Genomic DNA, 24,453 nt, shown 5'->3' with positions numbered 1-24,453 from the left:
GTAAATGTGTGGTGTAAACTGATTCTGCACTGTTCTTTGCATAGGCATCAATAACCTTGACTGTTTATATGGACATGTTGGAACATGTTTGCATTTCCACAGTTCAAAGAACAGTATTCTGACATCATGCTTTGGTAGGATACTGCCTTTCCTAACTGGGCCTTGATTGTTCTGAAGGCTTTGGACAACATTTCCAGGTGAATGGAATGGCAGAGGTGGACCCATCTCCTGGATCCCAATGCCTCCACACATAACCCCATTAGGTTTTTTCTCTTTGGGGCACTGTGAAAGGATATGGTTTACCAATCCCCAGTGCAGGACCTGCAGAAACTCTGAGCTCGCATCAGAGCTACAATTGTGCAAGTTAATGAGGAAATGCTACACAGGACATGGGGGGAACTGGAATGCCACTTACATAGCCTGAACATTACAGATGGCACATGCCTTGAAGTCTCTTCAACAGCTACTAAAACCTTAGGTGCTTGTGAACATTATGCTGCAAACCACACATTTCCACCCATCCCCATTTTTTAAATATACATGTCCAAAGTTGTAACGATATTTTGGGAACACCCTGTATAAACTGTAAAATAGACGGAAGTCTTAGGGGCACAATGGTTGATAATAATGTCCTGATATTAAGTCATCAGTTCTCTGACAGGGTTGAAGGCAGTGTACCATGAATTCTTGCGGCACTTGCACCTTATGCTGATTACAAAAAGTGATAGAAGGTGTTGGAGATGCGACTGCCGCACGAGATGCAGGCGTTACTGCAGTACATGACTTCAATACAAAAGATACTAACTGAGTTTGTTTTAAAACTCAAACAGCAGTAGATGACGTGAGCAACATTTTTTTGGCATTACACGTAAACACCTTGTGCAAGCAATTGAAATAGATCACTTTATGGTGTAGTACCTGAGGGTGAAACTGAGATATGAGGGCTATCCAGAAGGTAACGGACGTCTTGGAATTAGAAATTAAAAATAAAGAAAAAACAAGTTTTATTATATACAGTTTAAAGGTACACTCTTTAGCTATTTTTCTACAGAATCAGCATTCAAACTGAGGCACTTATCATACCATGGCACCAGTTTTCCAACACCTTCCTGTAGAAGTCTGCTGAATGCAATCGCAAACTCTGGTTTATACCGGCATGCAGTTCAGCATCAGTATTAAAGCATTATGTAGTGAGCCATGTCTTCATTGCTGGAAAGAGGTGGTTGTTGCTCAGTTGATGATCAATCACTTTCAATCCAAAACACCATAGGAGCTCTCGGGTTCAATTAGCTGTCTGTGGAAGTGTGTTGTCGTGAAAAAGCAAAACTTTTGTGTTAAGTTTTCCCTGAAACTTGTTTTGTTTATCATCCACTTAACTTTGTCAGTGTTTGACAACTGCTTAGCAGTGTTTTGCAAACAAAAACTTAATCACAGAATGAACCTCACAACTGGCAGGATTTTCCATTGCAGTACACATTTTAACATGTCGCAGAATGCAAAGCAGCAGAAACACAGACCACATATTACCACCGCTGGATGTGTCCTGCGTGTAGGAACGTTATGGCACCAAGATGGCAGCTGTAATCCCACCCACTGCTGTGATAGACCAAAACATCTGTTACTTTCTGGGTAGCCCTCGTATTTATCCAGTTTGGATCAGACTGTGGTCTTTTGATTAATGGAGAGCAGAGATTTAACAAAGAAATGCAGCTGAGGCACTTTGTTTACAATTGATTTTAAGATACAGAACACACAAGTTCTCAGAATCATGTGGTATATTTAGTAAATACTTACAGCTGATTCAAGCAAATGTGTCTACAGTGAGAACTAGCAAATGTGTCCACAGTGAAAACTAGTTTTCAATAAACCCCTGAAATACAACACATTTTAGTTTCTTAGTAGTTTTCTACAATACTTACTGTATGGTTGTTTAGCATAAATTGTACTTCCTCAAGTTTAACCAATTTTCTGACACAGCTGTACCCAACAGACAAATCATTTAACAGCTGCAAGGTCTTTGATATTATTTGCTCACTTCGTCCCCAGTACTTTAGATTAGTTATTCTGCAATACAAACATAAAACAGCCAATGAATACTTAATTTACAACTCTCAGTCATGTGTATTCTACAGACTTTGATGTTCAAGCTAAATTAGCATTTTGCCAACAAATTTGAATCAATGTGTAAGAACATAAAAATTCTCCTTTTTCCTGCTCTTGTCTGGAACTTAATATCACATTTGAAAAAGATGAAATACACACACTTGCTTTGACCCGATTTGATTATGCCTATGGAAGAATACAAAATCATGTTGATGGTGTTTTGTGCTGTCAGACACACTATAAGGTGACTGTGACGACCAGACTGAGGTTTATAAATTATTATTTTGAGTAATTCAGGTGATTGGGAGGAACATTTGGAGGAACATAATAGATTTGGTTAACTACCCTCCTGAAAAATTAACTGCTGTGATGACAGTTAAAAAAACAGCATTTACTGGAGTTAGCTATGCATGTAACAAAACAAGACTATAATGAAATATAAGAAAACTTCTACTTCAATACAACAGGTTTGTGGCTGCATCATCACAGCTAACTTATAGAAATAATGATTAATATAGCTGAGGCATTCAATAATTAATGGTGGGCTGCTCTTTTCAAAAGACTGAAGCACATGGACTGTTCTACATGTCTCAATAATAGCTTATGAGATCTTTGTACTGACAGGCAGGTGAAACTGGAATGCCCAGAACGATAATTGTGAAAAAGATCATCAAAGGCTGCCTGCAGGGCTCTGTTTGTAGTCCACAACTCTGGAATGTTGGCATACAGCCATTACTGAGCGATCTTTAGAATATGACAGACATAAGAGGCTGTGTCGCCTATTAGCACTAAATTAGTGGAAAATAAACAATAGCAGCACACAAAACAGTTTATACATTACAAAAAGAAACATTATCAAGCTCAAGAAATCCCTTAAATCAGAACAAATGCTCATCTGCTGAAGATGAAACAAGTACATAGGTAACTTGGTATAAACATAAATGAAAATCAATATTTTTATGCAGATATAAACACTGTTTGTCAGAGACAAGTATAAAATTCTGAACAAAGTAGCAATCAAGATTGTATGCTGTGGGTCGAGTGTATGGGCTCGTACAGCCAAAACAGCAGTGCAGGCATTTCAATGAGCACAGGAAAGTGTACTCCTGTGCCTGAAAATTGCACAGAGAACAACAGTACTGAGGAACTGATGATGATACTAGGCTGAACCTAGCTGTACGAATGAGAGGTGTACAATATAGGTTCGAAAAGGGTGAATATGATAAGGTAAAGGACTACCACACTCACAACTAAAGCACAAATCCTGTAAATGATCCTGAAGTTGGCCAGCATTAAAGACAGAGTTGGGCACAGCATGTGCAACCACAGGGACCATTAGCGTCAGGTCAGAGGGTATGGAAAAAGAAGAGTGTGGAATAACAATTCTCAAAAGGATAGAGTGCTACTCACGATAGAGATGAAACATTGAGTTGCAAACAGGCACAATGAAAGGCTGTTAAATACTAAACTTTCATCCAAAGCCTTTTTCGGAAGAGAAACACACACACACACACACACACACACACACACACACAGGAATGGGACTGCGGCTGCTCACAGCAAAATCTATCCCTTTCCATTCTCTGCCCATTCTCAACTGCTACTTTTGTTCAAAGCAACAGTTGTAGCCTGGCTATAACGGCCAGAGATAGCAGTCATGTGCATGATGTACGCTTCCTTATATATATAGAGAGAGAGAGAAAAAACAAAGATGATGTGACTTACCAAACGAAAGCGCTGGCATGTCGATAGACACACAAACAAACACAAACATACACACAATGTATACCCGTCCTTTTTTCCCCCTAAGGTAAGTCTTTCCGCTCCCGGGATTGGAATGACTCCTTACCCTCTCCCTTAAAACCCACATCCTTTCGTCTTTCCGTCTCCTTCCCTCTTTCCTGATGAGGCAACAGTTTGTTGCGAAAGCTTGAATTTTGTGTGTATGTTTGTGTTTGTTTGTGTGTCTGTCGACCTGCCAGGACTTTCATTTGGTAAGTCACATCTTCTTTGTTATATATATATATATATATATATATATATATATATATATATATATATATAAAAAAACAGAGGGAAACATTCCACGTGGAAAAATATATCTAAAAAGAAAGATGATGAGACTTACCAAACAAAAGCGCTGGCAGGTCGATAGACACACAAACACAAATATGCACACAAAATTCAAGCTTTCGCAACAAACTGTTGCCTCATCAGGAAAGAGGGGAAGGAGAGGGAAAGACGAAAGGATGTGGGTTTTAAGGGAGAGGATAAGGAGTCATTCCAATCCCGGGAGCGGAAAGACTTACCTTAGGGGGAAAAAATATACTACCAACCCAAGTCCAACATAGCCCAGCTGTAACCAACACCTTCTCGCCTTTTTTCACACCATATCGCCAGTTACTTTCCCTCTCCTTCCCCTCTTTCCTGATGAGGCAACAGTTTGTTGCGAAAGCTTGAATTTTGTGTGCATATTTGTGTTTGTTTGTGTGTCTATCGACCTGCCAGCGCTTTTGTTTGGTAAGTCTCATCATCTTTCTTTTTTTTTATATATATATATATATATATATATATATATATTAGTGGGAAACATTCCACATGGGAAAAATATATCTAAAAACAAAGATGATGTGACTTACCGAACGAAAGCGCTGGCAGGTCGATAGACACACAAACAAACACACAAAATTCAAGCTTTCGCAACAAACTGTTGCCTCATCAGGAAAGAGGGAAGGAGAGGGAAAGACGAAAGGATAGGGTTTTAGGGGAGAGGGTAAGGAGTCATTCCAATCCCGGGAGCGGAAAGACTTACCTTAGGGGGGGAAAAGGACGGGTATACACTCGCACACACACACATATCCATCCACACATATACAGACACAAGCAGACATCTCACAAGCAGACATATATTAGAAGTTAATCATTTCTTTTGAGTTCCTTATTAATCTCCTCATCCTCCAATTAAATCTACCGACTTTACAGAATTTAAGTCAGACAATCAAGTCTCATCATCACCTCAGTCAATAGACTGAATTCCCTATAGCACAAACTCCTGTCACTCAATTCCATGCAAAATCCACATTCGGGACACAACATATAAATATGGTACCAAGGGTAGGGTTGGTTATGTGGAGCCATGTAGGTTGTGTGATTAGGAGTTTATAGATTTTGATACAGAAACAGTAGCATCTGCAGAAAGTTGCGATGTGCAACTTTCTGAACTGATTTGGAGGAGAGAGGGCAGCAGCAGACAGCACTTGCAGCAGAAATCTGTGAAGGTAGACACCGTTCTGAGAAGGCAGCAGACCCCTTCTGGCTAAGAAGAGCAGTGGGCTGATGGCAGTCAGCAGCAGGCAAAAAGGAATCTCCGGAGGAAGGGAACTAACATGGCAAATGTGGATAAGGTAAAGATCTTCCTTCACACATGAATGACAAAAACACTAACTGGGTTCTCAGGCTTTGTTATCAAGGATTTCTTATTAAATTTAGCAAAACTATAAAGTCAATTCATGAACTGTTAAAGAAAGGAATGGAATATGAATGAAGCGAAAGGCAAACTAACGCTTTTGAGGAACTGAAGGAGAAATTTGTTAATCTACCACTACTTCAGTCTCCAGACTTTGGGAAGCCATTCATTGTGATAAGATGCAAGAGTAAGGAACCTCTGAGGGCAGTTTTACACAAAAGCAAGAAAGTTGGTGAAGCCTTGCCTACTGCATACACATCCAGGTTACTGAACACTGTGTAACTAAAATATAGTATCACACAAAAAGAATTGTTGGCCATAGCATATGCAGTGAAGCTATTCTGACTCTACCTATATGAACGAAGGTTTACAGTGGTGACAGACCATAAGCCATTATCATGGACCTTTAATGTGAAGGATCCAAGCTCGAAACTCCTAAAGTGAAGACTGAAGGAGCACAATTACAAGGAATGAGGTTAGTGCTAGCACAATGAGTTGTTCATGTGATATTCATTGAACTGGTGCCTGTAAATACATGCCACATCAGTGCTCTTGGAAGACATCTGGGGCGGTGACGTGGTTCTGTTGTTGTTCCCATGTAGTGATTTGCGAAGATGGAAAAAAAAAAATCGAGGCTCGAGCAGTGATTAAGTACTTTGTAAAGAAAGGAATGAAAGCAAAGGACATTCATGCTGATTTCCAGAATCCACTGGAGGACTCTGCTCCTTCATATTCAACTGTTGCCGAGTGGACAAATGAATTTAAATTGGCCGGGAGAGCTTAGGTGATCTGCGCAGTGGTCGGCCATGAAGTGTCACTACTCCAGAAATCATTGCGAAAGTCCACGAAATGGTCATGGAGGATCGCCGATTGAAAGTGTGTGAAATTGCTCATCCTTGCCAGGTGTCGAAAGAGTACATCACATTTTAACTGAAGAATTAGAAATGAAAAAATTATCTGCAAGATGGGTGCCGCAATTCTTGACACTGGATCAAAAACGCATGAGAATGGACATATCGGAACAATTGTTTGGCTCGTTTTAGGAGAAACAAACAAAATTTTTTGCACCGGTTTGCGACCAAAGATGAAACTTGGGTGCGTTACTACACAAAACAACACTTGAAGCAATGGAAACATTCTGGAGATTAGCGTTAACGTTCTATCGACAATGAGGTCATTAGAGGCAAAGTACAAGCTCGGATTAGGGAAGGATAGGGAGGGAAATCGGCCGTGCCCTTTCAAAGGAACCATCCCGGCATCTGCCTGAAGCGATTTAGGGAAATCACGAAAACCTAAATCAGGACGGCCGGACACGGGTTTGAACTGTCGTCCTCCCGAATGCGAGTCCAGCGTGCTAACCACTGCGCCACCTCACTCGGTAAAACAAGCTGATTCTCCGCCACCAAAGAAAGCAAAGACAATTCCTTCGGCGGGAAAGGTCATGGCGTCAGTGTTCTGGGATGTGAAGGAGATTCTGTTTGTAGATTATCTCCCTATTAGGCAAAAAAATTACTGGAGAATACTATGCTAATCTCCTGGACAAATTGCATATGTGAAAAAAAGGCCAGGTTTAGCAAGGCAGAAAGTCATCTTCCATCAAGATAATGCGCACCCACACATGTGCCGTCGCCATGGCAAAATTACACGAACAAAGGTATGAATTGTTGCCACACTCGCCTTATTCACCTGATATGACTCCGTCAGACTTCTATCTCTTCCCAAAACTGAAAATTTTCCTTGGTGGACAAAGATTCACTTCAAACAAAGAATTAATAGCCGAAGTTGACAACTATTTTGTACGTGTGGAGGAAACTCAATTTCGAGATGGGATCAAGGCACTGGAACATCGCTGGACCAAGTGCATTAATCTTCAAGGAGACTACATTGAAAAATAAAAAACAGCTTCAGTGATGTAAGTACTTTTTTTCTATTCCATTCCTAGAACTTTTCAAACCACCCTCATAATCTACAGGCCAGACAGGTTAAACAGTAATGCAGATGCTCTGAGTGAATAAGGCCTACAGAAAAAGAGGAACTTACATACAAGAAAGAGATCCTTTGTGAAAATACTAATGCAGAGAACTATAAGGCGGAAGCAGGTAGCAAAAGAAATCTCTTGAGTGTACAACATGTGCAGGTAACCCCAGAAGCAGAAACAGAAGAAGATGGCAAATAGGAATTTAGTCTCCAAGAGAAGGAGAGTATTTTAAGAGAGATGGGTGATGATCTGTTGGGAGGCGATCAAGGAACGTACAGGACTTTCGAAAGACTAAAGTCATATAAACAGTGATGTAGAATGAAGCATGATATTGATGACTATGTATGGAAGTGTCCATCACAGTAAAAAAGTAAGTGTACACAAGCGAACACAAACACCTTTTCGAAATTACTGACACAGCTGAGACACAGTTTGTAAAGTGTTCAATGAACATAGTGGCGGTGTACTTGCCTCGATGAATGTGTGTGTGTTTTCTTTTCTGAAGAAGGGTTAGGCCGAAAGCTAAGCAATCTATCCTCCTCCTAATATTGTTGATATTCCAACATGCATTTTCCATTGTTAACTTTTAAGGATGACTTGGCTAAACTTACATTGGCAGTGCTGATAGAAACACAAGACACAGACACAGAAAATGAAGCATTTGTGGAACATAATTATTGAGGTATGGCATTCTGTTATTTCTTTTAATGGACCGAAGTTTGAATTTCTTGAATGGTGTTTTTGAAAGATTACGAAAATTGTTAAGGATTAAGCAGGTACAGACTACAGCTTATCATCCAGAATCTAATGGTGCACTGGAGATAAGTCACCATACAATGGTTGAATATTTAAGACATTTTGTAACAGGTGATCAATGTATTTGGGAGAAGTGGGTACTATATGCAAATTTTTATGTTCAACGTATCACACAGCAGCACAGGGTACGCATCATTATAGAAGAAAAGCAAACATACCAGCAATATTGCAACAAGAGTCGAGAGAGGTAAGTTATTATTACGAATCACATGTGAATAGATTACGAGCAAGAAAGCAGGAAGCACACAATAGTGAGGCAGTTGACATTAAAGAATAAGAAAACCAATAAGGACCAATATGATAAGAAACAGGACGTGCAGGAATTTAAGGTAGGTGAGAAAGTTTTTCTCGTCAATGATTCAGTAAGACTTAGTACATCTCGAAAGCCAGATTCGCAGCGATGGAGCTCATACGAAGCAGTAAGTTACTAACACTCCAAATGCAATAATAAAGAATCAAAGAAACCAAGGTACATTCAAACAGACTGAAATAGGACTTCTAATTTCAGGTACGACACTCAGAAGGAGAATGTTTCCATTACCAGAAATCACAGCTCTACAAGAAAGTTTGAATGCAGAACAAATGACAATCGATTTTCAATAACTAGAACAGATAAGTCTTCAGCATTGTACTATGATAATGGAATTTACAGTACCACTTGCAGAATTGTAAAGAGTAAATCTAGATGCTACAACTGAAAACTTTCAGAAGACTGCAAGAAATGGAAAATCAGCACTGCAGAGATGTAGGGCACATTAAAAGAATTAAACATAGGCTTGACAGAGTTGTCTATCAGACCAACAACTGACACAGCACACAGAAAGCTACAACGTTATAAAAACTGGCACACAAACGAATAAGGTGTGAGACAAAAAGGACGAGAGGTGTGTGTAATTACATCAGTAGCACGAGGATGAATAAAACATAAAAGAAATATCAAGAACGTCATACTTCCTCCCAAGGGGGCTATGCACTAGCGACCGGGACATACTACATATCCCAGCTATTTACAGAAAATATACACTGCATCACAGTCACTTGTAAATGTGGAGCAATCAGGATCCCGAATCACACTGCCTAGGAGTGTGCCACTAAACAAGATGTTGAAGCCCAGGACAGGACCATATTTGGTAATATAGCCATCTATAACGTAACAGAATTCTGCCATGAGCTGAACTTATTGACACCAAAATCAGCTTCTGAACTGCAAGCTTACATGGCCAAGACATGGCCAAGACATAACCAAGAAGACATCATACATTATGACAATGTGATGTACCATGGAAGAACATCCACTTACAACAGACTTATGGAAGCAATGAAGAAATGAGCCTCAAGAAAGACAAGGGAGGATTTCCTTAGATCTGAGAGCCATCTCTCTATGCCTACACCTTGGGTGGCACAACAGCACCGTCCCTGTGTATCACGAGTTGTGCCTCAGTGCGCAATGACTAATGATCTAGATAAAATTAGGAACTCTAGTTTCATTCTGATACCAGCCACAGTAGTGTAGTATTATGTAGTATAGTGAAGTCTAGAATTATAATAGTACAATAGACCAGTAGCATGTGCCTCCTAGATTCAGGATGAACTTACATATGTGAATCACATGGCCGCAGGGGTACTATGTACATTTAAATTTTTTTTTTTTTTAAGTATATATTTTAGATACATTTTCTTTCTTAAACACCGTTATGCTTAGTTATACTACACATTTGAAATTATGATAAAATACTTTGCGTTATGTTCATATATACCACTTCCTGTGAAACATTTGGCCTCTTCTTGTATGTAGAGAAGACAAATAAAACAGCAAACAAATAAATATCTAACTTGCACTTTTTAGAGGGAGCAGATCACACTTGAACAGGTGGTGATAATACTGGTTTTGGCATGAGAGATGGCATCATCACTTGAATGAGGAGGACCAACTGAAGGAAAAAAAAAAAATATGACTTAGGAATTAACTAGAAGTAATTGTCAATTTAATACTTTACTCAGGTTTCAGTTATTGCCACAAAGTCAGCACATATGGTCTTCAGATGTGTGACAAGTTGTAATAACATTATTTTTTTCATCAGTAGCCTTATATTCTTCTGCTTCTGAGGTAGAAGAAGGCGAGAAACAAACTATTTACAAGAACACAAAAATTTGAGCATTTGTTTCTCAGTAATATTTTTCTTGCAACTGGTTTCACAGGACACATTACCACAACACCTCCAGGAAAAACAGATATTGTAATAATCACTTCACAAAAATTATAGAAATATAGGCTCATGTGCATGGTCAGCTGTCCTTCCTGTGTTTAATCCATGAATAAAATCAGCAGTTAAACAAATTAAATTTATAAACAGCACACCCTGTACGTATCTGGTGGCCTTTAGAGTAAGTAAGTACATAGGTTTTTATGTAAGGCACTGTTAAACAACATGCAAGAGCTTGGGGGTGGACTTTTTGGATAAATGAACACAAACATGCTGCTTACAGTCATACTGTACAACGAGGAGCTGTGTTCATTCATTAGATGAAATTACACAGTGATGAATAAAGGAGTCTATTTGTCCTCCACTTTTTAGAATTTATGTACTTCAACTAGAACCTGTGTCAATCCTAAACAAACTTTCCAGCAACTGAGGCAGTAAAACCTAATGCATTCAAAATCAGGCCGAGGACCTCCTAATGAGAAGAAGCAAGGATAACAGCGCAGAAACAGTTTGGGTGGAAAGGTCTCACTGCTGAGACTGTGGGCAGTCCACATAGTAATTTGTGAAGTGCTCTTTGTTATACGAGTGAAAATACCTGAAATTACACTGGATTCATATATTCATAGCATCTTAAAATCCAATATTGTAAAGCAACTTACACTGTCTAGCATGCAACTGAAATTAGCTAGGCGCTACTGCAGAATTAAGTTACGCAAGTGATTGGAGCACCTGAGATGCATCTATCTTTTGCAGGAAAATCTCAACTCTTCCAGGTTGCAAAAGAGAAGAAGTTTAATGATTCACAATAAATGGCATAATACAGATGTCACAAAAATACATTTACCACAACGTCCTTTGTAACATGATGCAACTCTACATGAGGTATTACAGTGTTTCTTGTAAAAGAAAGATTTAAGTTGAAGTTCCACACCAATACACAACTTTAATCTGCAAAATATTCATGTGTGACAATACTTGCTTTCAAGAATCATGAAAAGCTCATATGATACCTACATCAAATGAGGATCTGATAGCAGGTGTCAAAGATACTTTGTAAATAATATTTAGTAAGCATCTACAATCATATAGTAAAGTTGTTCTATATTTCAACAAAAATAATTATAAAAGCCAAAGGTATATTGATGCATGGAGCACAGTAACACACAACAGGAAATGCATTCACATTAGCTTCTGAGAACTAGATCTTTTTCCAGTAATAGCACACACATTCACACACACAACCACACAGACACCCAAATGTGTAGTCATCTGTCTGGTTGTGCGTGTGTGTGAATGTGTGTACTATTGCTGGAAAAGGAACTAGTGTTCGAAAAATAGTGTGAATGCTGTTTCCTGTTGTGTATAACTGCACTCCACGCATTGATCCACTATAGGTGAGTGGCTGCTCTTCCTTTATTTTATGAACTGCTCCATCCAATAATTTCGATATCTGTTATAAAAAAGCTGCATCCAAGCAATGGGAGGATGTAGCTGCAGACACATTACACAATGATGAGAAAATTTATACAAACACACTACCTTTCACACTGAAGAGCCAAAGAAACTGGTACACCTGCCTAATATTGTGTAGGGCCCCGCAAGCACACATAACTGCCACAATAAGACGTGGTGTGGACTCGGCTAATGTCTGAAGTAGTGCTGGAGGGAATTGACACCATGAATTCTGCATGGCTGTCCATAAATCCATAAGAGTATGAGGCAGTGTAGGTCTGTTCTGAACAGCATGTTGCAAGGCATCCCATTTACACTGAGAAGAGTGTTCCTGGAGCCACTCTGTAGCAATTCTGGACATATGGGGTGTCACATTGTCCTGCTGGAATTGCTGAAGTCTGGTAGAATGCACAATGGACATGAATGGATGCAGGTGATCAGATAGGATGCTTACGTACGTGTCACCTATCAGAGTTGTATCTAGACATAGCAGAGGTCTCCTATCATTCCAACTGTACTCGCCCCATACCGTTACAGAGCCTCCACCAGCTTGAACAGTCTCCTGCTGACAGTCAGGGTCCATGGATTCACAAAGTTTTCTCCATACCCGTACATGTACATCCACTCAATACAATTTGAAACGAGACTCATCTGACCAGGAAATATGATTACAGTCATCCACAGTCCAATGTTGGTGGTGATGAGCCCAGGCGAGGTGTAAAGCTTTACGTCGTGCAGTCATCAAGGATACATGAGTGGGCCTTCGGCTCTGAAAGCCCATATCAATGATGTTTCGTTGAATGGTTTGCACGCTGACACTTGTCAATGGCCCAGTACTGAAATCTGCAGTGATTTGCACAAGTGTTGCACTTCTGTCACATTGAATAATTCTCTTCTGTAATTGTTGGTCCCTTTCTTGCAGGATCTCTTTCCGGCCACAGCGATGTTGGAGATCTGACGTTTTACCGGATTCCTGATACTCACGGAACACTCATGAAATGGTCATGCAGGAAAATCCCCATTTCATCACTACCATGGAGATGCTGTGTCCCATCACTCGTGTGCCGATTATATGACCACGTTCAAACCCACTTAAATTTTGACATCTTGGATATTTGGGAATTCAGCTGGATGTTCACGTCATTCTCACATGATATTTCAACAGCGTGCCTTGCTGTCTTCTTCAGGTGCTACCTGAGACTGTATATCATGTGACTGAAATATTGTGCGAGAACGACGCGAACATCTGGCTGGATTCCCGAATATCCAAGATGTCAACACATCGCCATGAAAGCATGAAGAACTCCACTTAAATTTTGTTAAATTGCCACTGTAGCAGCAGAAACAGATCTAGCAACTGCGCCAAATACTTGTCATCTTATACAGGTGTTCCCAACTGCAGTGCCTTATTCTGCCTGATTACTAATCTCTGAATTTGAATCGCATCCCTATATCCGTTTCTTTGGTGCTTCAGTGTAAAAGAACTATTTCTCATGCAGTGGTTGTTAAAGGATGCAGATTGATTTTTACCAGATAAAAAAGTTGAGTGTATGAATCTCATAAGCTATTGTCAGAAATTATCAACTTTTCAGCAATGTAGCACAGCCTGGGACAAATATACCGTTACATAACTGTGTGGGCTTTTTTATAAAAAAAGAAGAAGAAGGAAGGAAGGAAGTGAATAATTCTTTAAACATACCAGCAAACAATGCGATTTCAGACACCAAGGAGGATTTCAGATAGTATGGTTTATTTGCTCTTTTTGGCTGTGTAGCAAACAAATTGTCACTTGTTTTTACTTCTGCACACCAATTATTTTAAGTGCAAGATGGTATTTATCATGTTCTGTGATTTATTTTGGGACAACTGTTTACCAACGTAAATGCTTGATGACCAGTCTCAGTGATGAAAAGTCGCACATTATTGTCATGTGGAAAGTATTATAACTGCAGTTGTTGATAATCTCAGTACCTTACAACATTGAGACAATCCTTGTACAAGTTGGTCAAATTTTTCATGTAATATTATAAAATAATGACACTTTTTTCAAAACTGTGCGCTGTGCATGGTGCTTTTGGACAATGTGAGGTTGTATAAAAGCAGGAAAGGTACTGAAATACAGTGTCAATCCACCCGGATCCCTTAGGTAAAGCTGCTTTTCTGTATGGAAAAAGGGTTTGATTTTTATAGTATACGTAGATCATCCCTACACAATGAAGTGCGAGAAATACATAAAAAAAAAAAAACTGGAAAGAGAACCAGTACTAAATGAGGAAGAAAAAGGAATGTTGAAGCAAGGTATCTTGAGCGCTCCACATTGGGGATTTCCTTTCACTAAAGGGGTATTAGATATTTAGTGAATCGCCACCTTGATAAATCTGGCTGGAAAAAAAAAATTCTAACCATTTACCGGGAATAAAATTGGTGCATTTCTTCCTCAAGCGGATTCAGAGAATTTCTCCTTTTGCTTGCATGAAAACAGCAACATAGCTCGTGTGGAAATGAACAAAGACAGAGTTAAAATTCATTTCTCCAATAAAGAGCCAAAATGGAAAATCTCCTGCCTAGCACCATAATCTACTATGACAAAACCAACACGCCAGATGATCTCGGCAAGCAGCAGATAATTACAAAACGAAGGAGTAAGCACACTTACAAAGTGATGAATTCATCAAAATCTAGTGTTTCAATAATGATGGCAGCAAGTGATGACACTTAACTGCTTAATCCACACGTCATTGATAAATATGGGCATTTGTGGGACAAGTGGCAAGAAGGTGGTCTACAAGAAACCCGTTTCAACAGGAAAAAAAGCAGATGGGTTGATCTGCTGATACCTGAAGACTGGTTCTTTACAGTAACTTTGCCCTATTTGAAGAAACAAAATGGGCCAACATTGATGGTTGGGAACAATTTATTCAGTCACATGTTTTTGCAAGTTATCAGAGAATGTGAGTGGGACAATATTTCATTAATTCTCCTTCCTCCTAACAGCACCCAGTCCCTCCAACTGCTGGATATAACCTATTCCAGATCAATGAAAGCAATGTGGAGAGCCATTTTAATTTAATGGAAGTAGTACACTCGTGGAACCATTTCCAAGGATGCTTTTTCATCTCTTCTGAAGCAGATATTGAATAAATTTCAGCAAACTCTGCTGAAAACATTGGTGCAAGGGAAGTACATAAGAAATTCTTGCACTCAAGTGACAACAGTAGACACATATTTGTGTAATGTCCCTGATGAAGACGCAATGCAAAAAGGCCAAATTTTGCAAGTACTTCCTCCACCATTTGAGACGAGAGGGATGATTATTGTTAGAGAAGATGTGCTTTAGACTTATGCCATCACAACTTTATGAACAATGTTTGAAGTATCTGCAACTTAATGTTGAGTGTTGAGTAAGAATACCAATTTTGATCTTTAAGTAGAATTTATTTGTTTTGTTTCTGTTTCTATTATTTTGATTTAGAACTTTAAAAATTTGTAATTCAATTTGCTAGAAAGTAAAAATTGACTTAACATACAAAATTCATTATCTTATTCCTTAGCACTTATTAACAATGATTGATAACCTTAGGACATGCTAAATGCCACTAAACTCTAATAGGAAGTCAATTTCTGTCTGAATTCCCCTGATATACTTTGAAACTTTGGTGGAGTGATTTTGGACATTTTATCTATCTGTCTCTCAGGCAAATATAGGTACACAAAGACTTTCTGTTTTTAGAATATTTTATTTGCTACACATGAAACCCCCCACTCTTGTAACAAACAACACAATCTAATAAAACCCATGCAAGTTACAGTGAAAATAACCACAAAACCATCCAAAATAACCCCACTTGACGATATGACTAATTTTGTACTGTACTGAGCAATTGCGAGTATGGATAAAAGATAGCTGCAACTCTTTCAATTTGGAGGGGGTTCGAAAAGGACAGGGAGAGGAAGATGACAACAGATATGAAAGGAATGATATGAAAGAAAGAACAAAGGGGTTCAACGGGAGAAGAGGAGTTGAAGAATGGGCATAAAGGAGACAAAACTTTGAATACTGAGTGTCAGCTATGTAAGACATGTCATCCACAGTCATAAATAAAATGACAAGCCGGAGCACATAAAAAAAATAAAGAATGTAAAAATATGAGAAAGTGGCAAATAAAATTTTATATCTCAAAACAGATTGACTTATGTGCATATTTTACACTTTAGAGAAGAGTGTTGGTTTTTCCTCTTGGTGGTATAAAAGCACAAGTTATTTTTAGATAAATTGATAGTTTGTACTGCACAAGACATTAACACAATATTTCCATGTATTTATGTGACTGAATTCACTAAGAGACATACAATAAATGCAGAGAAGTTTGAAGGAAAATAAAAGGAACATGACTGTCTGCACCATCTACAACTATCATTCAAGGTTATCTTGTACATATGCACTACAGAGACTACGAAAACCAATTACATTTGAAATTTCTGTGTAATTATGTAATCTGAAAATATATTAGAAATATGAGTATGAAATGTATCTTACATTTTCCTAATGAACACACTAAGGACCATGGATTCATCATTTAACCCAAGAACTTCAGATAATCTTCTATATACTTTGGAATTTTTCTGAACCTAGAAAAAAACAATAATAGTAATAATAATAATAAACAATAGAGAGAAAGCAATCACAGTTACTAACTTACTTGTGAATACATTATGAGAAAGGCAGTGATCAATGTCTTACAAATATTTACTATTAAAAACAGTCTTGATCACGATTTATTTATCAAGGTGACCAGTTTCGACCACTACTGTGGTCATCTTCAGACCATTGAGTAGGAACCTCTTTCTGTTGGAGAATCACTACTTTCTCCAACAGAAAGAGGCGCCTACTCAATGGTCTGAAGATGACCACAGTAGTGGTCTAAACCGGTCACCTTGATAAATAAATCGTGATCAAGACGGTTTTTAATAGTAAACAGTTACTAACATTCCTTGTAGTTTTGGATAACCAGTTTTAATGGTCTGTCAGCTCTAAAAGCTTCAAGACAAACCATTTTAAAAAATTACAGTAAATGATATTCACTCACCCACCAAGCTTTTGAAGAACCATAATGTCTATCTGAACTGAATAAAAGACCAATAATCAGTATTATAAAATAAATCAGGATTGTTTTAGTGGTAAGGGTGACTTCAGTTCTACAAAGTGTGTTAAATGCACATCTGTTATTCATATCAAGTTAAAAAGTTGTCACAAGTGCACAACAAAATGATTTAACTGCAAATTCAAACACAGAGTGTAGTATATACACAATATTTACACACATATCCATCCGTGCAAATGGCGGAAAAGTGACCATGAACGTAATACTTTTAAACAAACACAAACAATAATGTGAAGGGAGGGGCAGGAGAATCTTAAATTTAACAATAAATCCTTTTTTTTGTGGGTGCTTCTATCACACAATGTTTTGCATCAGCTGACAGTCATTTATGTGGTAGCAGCCATTATTTTGCAGAGCTTGTTTTTGTAAACAATGTTTTTCTACTGTGGAAATAGTTGCTCTAATTTGACAGCCTAATGCACAGAAAATTTTGAGATTTCTATTTAATTACAATGATCATTAATCAGCTAATGTATTCACAATGACTCCAATTGACATAAAAAGAAAAAAATCATGTTTCCCTTGTATTTTGCTATATTCAGCAGTCAAGAGGTACTGCATATTTGCAGAAAGTTTCTTTTCATTAATGGGTAGTATAATCCATTTTATTAAATAAATTGTTCACACAAAGAATGAGAATATCATCCATTTTATTAAATAAATTGTTCACACAAAGAATGAGAATATCATTGTCACATGAAGAAAAATATTCAAGAGCGTTTGAATTTAATTTCCATTTTCTGTATCGACAAATGCACATACTGATTGTATAAATTTTGCATTTGATACAATACTAATTACTGAGGGAACAAAAATATTAAAAAAAAAATCTCCAGTTGAACACGAAATTAATTCAACATATCTGCAACACTAGGGGATAAAACTCTGTATTCAGCACAGCTTACAATTCCCCTTATTTGTGTCAACAAGTGTGTTCTGCATGTGTGAAATAAATTACAAACTGTACAGAAACTTATCTATAACAAACCATATTAACAAAATAAATAACTACTGTCAACTACCAAATTAGATTTGTGTGTTCAATGTTCACATTACACTGTGCTAACACATTTTACACTAAAAAACTACAGAAACTGGTTACCTGGTCTCCAACATATATTTTTCGAAACTGTTCAAAGAAACTAAGCATTGCTAGTTCCAGCTTTTCACAACCCCCTTGGGCTAATCGAGAATCTGTCAAGTTCATCAGCTGCAGCACCCTGTAACAAAGATATTTATTCCAAGTCATGGTAAACTAGTTCCTTTATACAACGATTGATACACAAAAAAGAGTAACACAAGTATGTTCTACTTATAATTTTCAATACATAAATTATTCAATAACATTTACGCATAATTTATATTCTAGAAAGTAACTGGCGATCATCTATAATGCAACTGCATCTGCTAATTTATCTTAAAAGAGAAATATATAGAGTTATTAGAATGGATGGAAATGGAAAATATATGGAGAACTACCATTGTTGAGTGACTGCTGAAGGATACAGGATGATTTAGACAGAATTTCTATTTGTTATTATGAATGGCAGCTTGCTCTAAATGTGTAAAAATTCAAGTTAATGCAGATGAGTAGAAAAAATAATCTTGCAGTTTTCAAATACAGTATTAGTGGTGTGCTTCTTGACACCATCAGGTAGATTAAATGTCTAGGCACAATGCTGCGAACCCATATGAAATCAAACAAGCATGTAAAGATTGTGATGGGGAAGGTGATTACTCAATTTCAGTTTATTGGGAGAATTCCAGTAAAGTGTAGCTCATCTATAAAGGAGGCTGCATGGGGAACACTAATGTGATCTATTCTTGAGTACTCCTCTCGAGTGTTTCGGATCCCCACTATGTCGGATTAAAGAAAGACAATGAAGCAATACAGAGGCATGTTGAAAGTAAGTTCTATCAACATGCAAATATTATGGAGATGCCCCATAAATTCTAATGCGAACCCCTGGAAGGGAGACAACGTTTTCTCAAAACTCTATAGAGAAAACTAACATTTTCAGATGACTGCAAATGATTCTACTGCCACCAGCATACATCTTGCTGAAGGACTGTGAAGATGAAAGGGGTTAGGGTTCATGCAGATGCTTATAGACAATCACTTTTTCCAACCGCCAAAAATGAATGGAAAAAGAAACAGGTAAGGAAAAGACTAGCAGTGGTACTAAAGGTAACCTACCTACATCCCCCTCCCCCCTTACACCGTATAGTGTCTTGCAGAGCATTTATGTAGATTTAGGTGCGAGCCCCCAGTAAAAGAAAATGAAAGATAACACTACAGTCAATATTTATATTGGCATAACCTTTTATCTGGGTTTTTGGGGACATGTGATGTCCTAGTATGACCCTTAACATGAGGAAATTAGCTTGACCAGATGAGAAATAATATAACAATCTTTCAAATTCAAATCCTCATCTCTCTCAGTGAAGCTATACTAAGACTCGCAAAAGATTGTTCAAATGGATATCAGTACCAAATTTCCAATTTGCACTATCTGCAAGTAAGGTCTATGGTGCCTGCCTGGTGAGCCGAGTGGACTAGCGCATGGCTTTCCGGACTGGGAAGGAGCGTCTGGTCCCCAGCACGAATCCACCCGGCGGACCTGTGTCAAGGTCCAGTGAGCCGACCAGTCTGTGGATGGTTTTTAGGCGGTTTTCCATCTATCTCGGTGAATGCAGGCTGGTTCCCCTTATTCCGTCTCAGCTACACTATGTTGGTGACTGCTGTGCAAACATGTTTTCCACGTACAAGTACACCACCATTACTCTACCATGCAAACATAGGGGTTACACTCGTCTGGTGTGAGATGTTCCCTGGGGTGGGTCCACCGCGGGCCGAACCGCACAATAACCCTGAAAAAGTGGTTCGGTGTGGGGCGGCAGAGGGGTGAAGTGGACTGTGGTAGTCGTCGTGGGGTAGTGGACCACTGTGGTTGCGGTGGGGACGGAGCCTCTCCATCATTTCTAGGCCCCCAGTTAGCATACAATACAAAGTCTATGGTAGAAAAGAATCTTGTTCCAAAGCGGACATAAGATGAGTTTCCTTTACTTTATATCTATGGTCACAAACTTTTTATTAACAGATTACTGATTTCGGTCTATAATGACCATCATCAGATCTGTTCCATAAAAACATAGCTGCAATACATTAGGACTTTGTTTTTATGAAACACATCTGATGATGGTCATTATAGAGCGAAACCGGTAATTTGTTAACAAAACGTTTGTGACCACAGACGTAAAGTAAAGGAAACTTATTGCATATACGGGTCACTGTTTTATTCGTGACAATGTCGCAGCTTGTGGACATAAGATTCTTGGCCTCTATTTAAAATACAATGCACACTGGCAGACTGAGACAACTTAGGACAAATGTTTGTCGGGTTCAAAAAAAAAAAAAAAAAAAGAATAGGCATTAACGCTCTCAAGGAAAGGTAAGGGTCTAGGAAGATCCATACTAACTCTGAATTCCCCTTTGGCAAGTGGGCAATATCATGGTGAGTAACATGGAAATTGCGATGATCATAAGTGAACCATGAATAGTTACAGCAACTGTATATAACTGGACAGTGAAAGCAATGCAGCTAAAGTGTTATGTCTAAGTGACGAACTCAGCTTACCTTTTGCTCTAACTTCAAGTGCATAATGTCGAACGGTTGGAAGCATAATTCAAGTAAATGTATGTGCGCTAGCTAAGCTATGAGAGACAGCTCTTGAAATTATTCATGTTTTAATGAAGAATGCAGCCATTCATTTGTAAGGAATACTGTCTCTTTGCCCTGATAAAAGTTCAGTGAGTATTTGGGGAGTCACAATGCGGGTGAAGGGAGACACCTTTTTTTGTACCATACATGAGTGTGAACCAGCCTCAGATTGATCATTCTGAGATTTAGCAAGTTGGGTAGCCCCCATGTGTTGCATTTCCCTCCCCAGTAATTAGCACATTTTTTTCCAAATGCAGTGAATTACCAAAAATAGTCATGTATGTAATAGATAATAGGGACTAGGGTATGTGTGGAAAAAAAGAAGGGGTGGGGGACAGCAGGGGTTTTCGGGATTTCATGGTTAAAAATATACTTTTCCCTCAAAATACACTATTCCTGGGTGACAAAACAACATAACATGCATGAGAGTACACATTTTCTGTGTTAAGTGACAATATACTCTCCCTTAGAGCTGTACATATTATCGGTCTATAAACGGTAAAGGTTTCGCACACCGGCATAGAACTTCTTTGCACTTGAAATGAAACACAGCAAAAAACAATGCTTTTTGGAAAGATGTACACAGCATATTTTTGTATTACAAATGTACAAATATGAAGTCCACCAAATACATCATATTAGCTTCCAAAGCACTGAAATCAAGATTGCACTGTGCGATGTGCTTTTGCCAGCCAATGACAGCTCGTGTTAAGTGGTCTCCGTAGCCAATGGCAGCGATATTCAGAGCACAGGATCCACGATGCAGTCAGCCAACAGCAACATACACTTAAGTAGTGCAAACACACAAAAAGAAAAAGTCAGTGGTTAAAATTAACATACTGTAAAGCTACAGGAAAAGCTAAGCTTTCACATATAATACTGGTGTGCATTTTTAAGATTAGCACACGCATATGTGACAGTAAAGTTTTAAATTGTGGCATAAATGCCTGGTCTTCTGGTGCAAAATTTTTTTTACATGGCTGGTGCTCAAAAGTTCAAGTTATGAGTAAGAGTCAAACACTCCATGACTTAAGAAATTATTAATGCATTGTCAAATACAACACAATTTATCTGGTGTAAAAGAAAATTAAATTTGAAAGTAAGGTTTCTCAAACCACCATTAAAGCAGTTTGTTGTCATGAAGTATATTCATCCTGACAGCTTTAACACATTTTGCCATTGGCAGGTGCTTGTGTGTTCACTGTGTTTTGTCAATGTAAATAGTATAATTTTTTTTCTCAACTAAAGATTTAGTTTGGTATTAGTCTCACTGTGGCAGTATTATTCTGTAGTAGTGGGCTAAAGGGAATTTCTTTGTCAGAGTATCAGTTTTTACAAGTCAAAATTACAATAATTTAACTGAAAACTAAAACAATCCTTGGAATTCTAACATACATATTTCATTATAATAACCTACAGTATTCTACAAGGTGTGATTCAGAAGCTTCAAGACAGATTCATTTCTGATTAGGGGCGTGCACGCGGACCAGTTCCGCGCCAGTGGGGGAAGAATGGGGGATCTCAGGGAATGAACTGATGCTGTGGCAGTTGCCAACGAACCCTGGACAGTGCGTATTGCTTGCAGCGTGAGTGTGTGTCATTGACCTCGGTCGAAAAGTGGGAAAGGCGGGAATGGAGCAGCACTTGGAGCAGCGTTATGCGATTAAGTTTTGCTTGCGACTGAACAAAACCACCACGGAGACTCGGTATGATTCAAGATGCCTTTAAGGAAGAAGCCATGCCCCATGCAATGGTTTTCATGTGGCACACACATTTCAAAGATAGCAGCGGGAATGTTGAAGACAACGACCACTTCGGGAGGCCATCATCATCAAGCCGAACGGATCAAAATGTGGAGAGTGTGTGGGAACTTTTAAACAATGGCCGTCGTCTTAGTGTGAGTGCTCCGCTGCTTGAGGGATCAAGTTCACTGCGTCCACCCGGTGATCAAGGGCGATTGAATTCTCCACCAAGACAACGTGCTAACTCACCAGTCGGGTGCTGCCGCCGAAGTTTTGGTCAAGTTCAAAGTGACAACACTACCGCAGCCACACTACAGCCCCGACTTGGCTCCAAGTGGCTTTTTCCTCTTCCCCCAAATCAAGAGCCCTTGACAGCATGACGCCTGAGGCCTTCCAGAAGGGCTACGAACAGTGGAAGACGCGCTGGCAGTGCTGAGTTGATGCTGAAGGATCATATTTTGAAGAATTTCAGTCTGCTGTACTTAAATGTCCAATAAATTTCTAGTTCTGAGTTAAGTCTTGAAACTTATGACTCACACCCTGTATGCTACAATATTTCAACTTTAAGGTAACATATTTTATTTTCCCTGGAATTAATTATTTATCTTCCATGTTAATTGAATTTGAAATTCTGAGGGGCTGCCACACATCAATGTAAATTCTATAGTAATTACTGTAAGACTCTGGACTTTGATTACGTACTTCTGCTGCCCAAATTTTTCAGAGAAATGTTACATACAGCACTAATTAATTGCATTATTAATTAACAATTTTATCATCATCATCATCATCATCATCATCATCATCATCATTTAAGACTGATTATGCCTTTCAGCATTCAGTCTGGAGCATAGTCCCCCTTATAAAATTCCTCCATGATCCCCTATTCAGTGCAAACATTGGTGCCTCTTCTGATGTTAAGCCTATTACTTCAAAATCATTATTAACCGAATCCAGGTACCTTCTCCTTGGTCTGCCCTGACTCCTCCTACCCTCTACTGCTGAACCCATGAGTCTCTTGGGTAACCTTGCTTCTCCCATGCGTGTAACATGACCCCACCGTCTAAGCCTGTTCGCCCTGACTGCTAAATCTATAGAGTTCATTCCCAGTTTTTCTTTGATTTCCTCATTGTGGACACCCTCCTGCCATTGTTCCCATCTACTAGTACCTGCAGTCATCCTAGCTCCTTTCATATCCGTAACCTCAACCTTATTGATAACGTAACGTGAATCCACCCAGCTTTCGCTCCCACACAACAAAGTTGGTCGAAAGATCGAACGGTGCACAGATAACTCAGTCTTGGTACTGACTTCCTTCTTGCAGAAGAGAGTAGATTGTAGCTGAGCACTCACTGCATTAGCTTTGCTACACCTCGCTTCCAGTTCTTTCACTATGTTGCCATCCTGCGAGAATATGCATCCTAAGTACTTGAAACCATCCACCTGTTCTAGCTTTGTTCCTCCTATTTGGCACTCAATCCGTTAATATTTCTTTCCCACTGACATTACTTTCGTTTTGGAGATGCTAATCTTCATACCATAGTCCTTACATTTCTGATCTAGCTCTGAAATGTTACTTTGCAAACTTTCAATCGAATCTGCCATAACAACTAAGTCATCCGCATATGCAAGACTGCTTATTTTGTGTTCACATATCTTAATATCACTCAACCTGTCTCCACAACAGTGGAGACAGGTTGCAGCCTTGTCTTACCCCTGAAACTACTCTGAACCATGAACTCAATTTACCGTCAACTCTAACTGCTGCCTGACATCCAAGTAAGAGGTCTTTAATTGCTTGCAAAAGA

The 24,453-nt window shown here is 38.8% G+C and overlaps 1 protein-coding gene across 4 annotated transcripts in view; it reads right to left on the bottom strand.

Annotated features, from left to right (window-relative positions):
- Positions 1 to 24,453, bottom strand: part of LOC126193895 (exportin-7) — a 237,115-nt gene that overhangs the window by 96,397 nt on the left and 116,265 nt on the right. For all 4 annotated transcript variants that reach the window (XM_049932723.1, XM_049932725.1, XM_049932724.1 and 1 more), the window contains exons 11-13: positions 18,284 to 18,401; positions 16,557 to 16,648; positions 1,920 to 2,064 (exon numbers count right to left, since the gene is read on the bottom strand). In XM_049932723.1, coding sequence (XP_049788680.1) covers positions 1,920 to 2,064; positions 16,557 to 16,648; positions 18,284 to 18,401 — 355 coding nt within the window. The remainder of the gene's footprint in view (positions 1 to 1,919; positions 2,065 to 16,556; positions 16,649 to 18,283; positions 18,402 to 24,453) is intronic.

Source organism: Schistocerca nitens, chromosome 1 (assembly GCF_023898315.1).
Source record: "Schistocerca nitens isolate TAMUIC-IGC-003100 chromosome 1, iqSchNite1.1, whole genome shotgun sequence".
Lineage (NCBI taxonomy): Eukaryota > Metazoa > Arthropoda > Insecta > Orthoptera > Acrididae > Schistocerca > Schistocerca nitens.
Note: the sequence above shows the minus strand (reverse complement) of the source record. Positions and strands in the feature narration are given on the sequence as shown.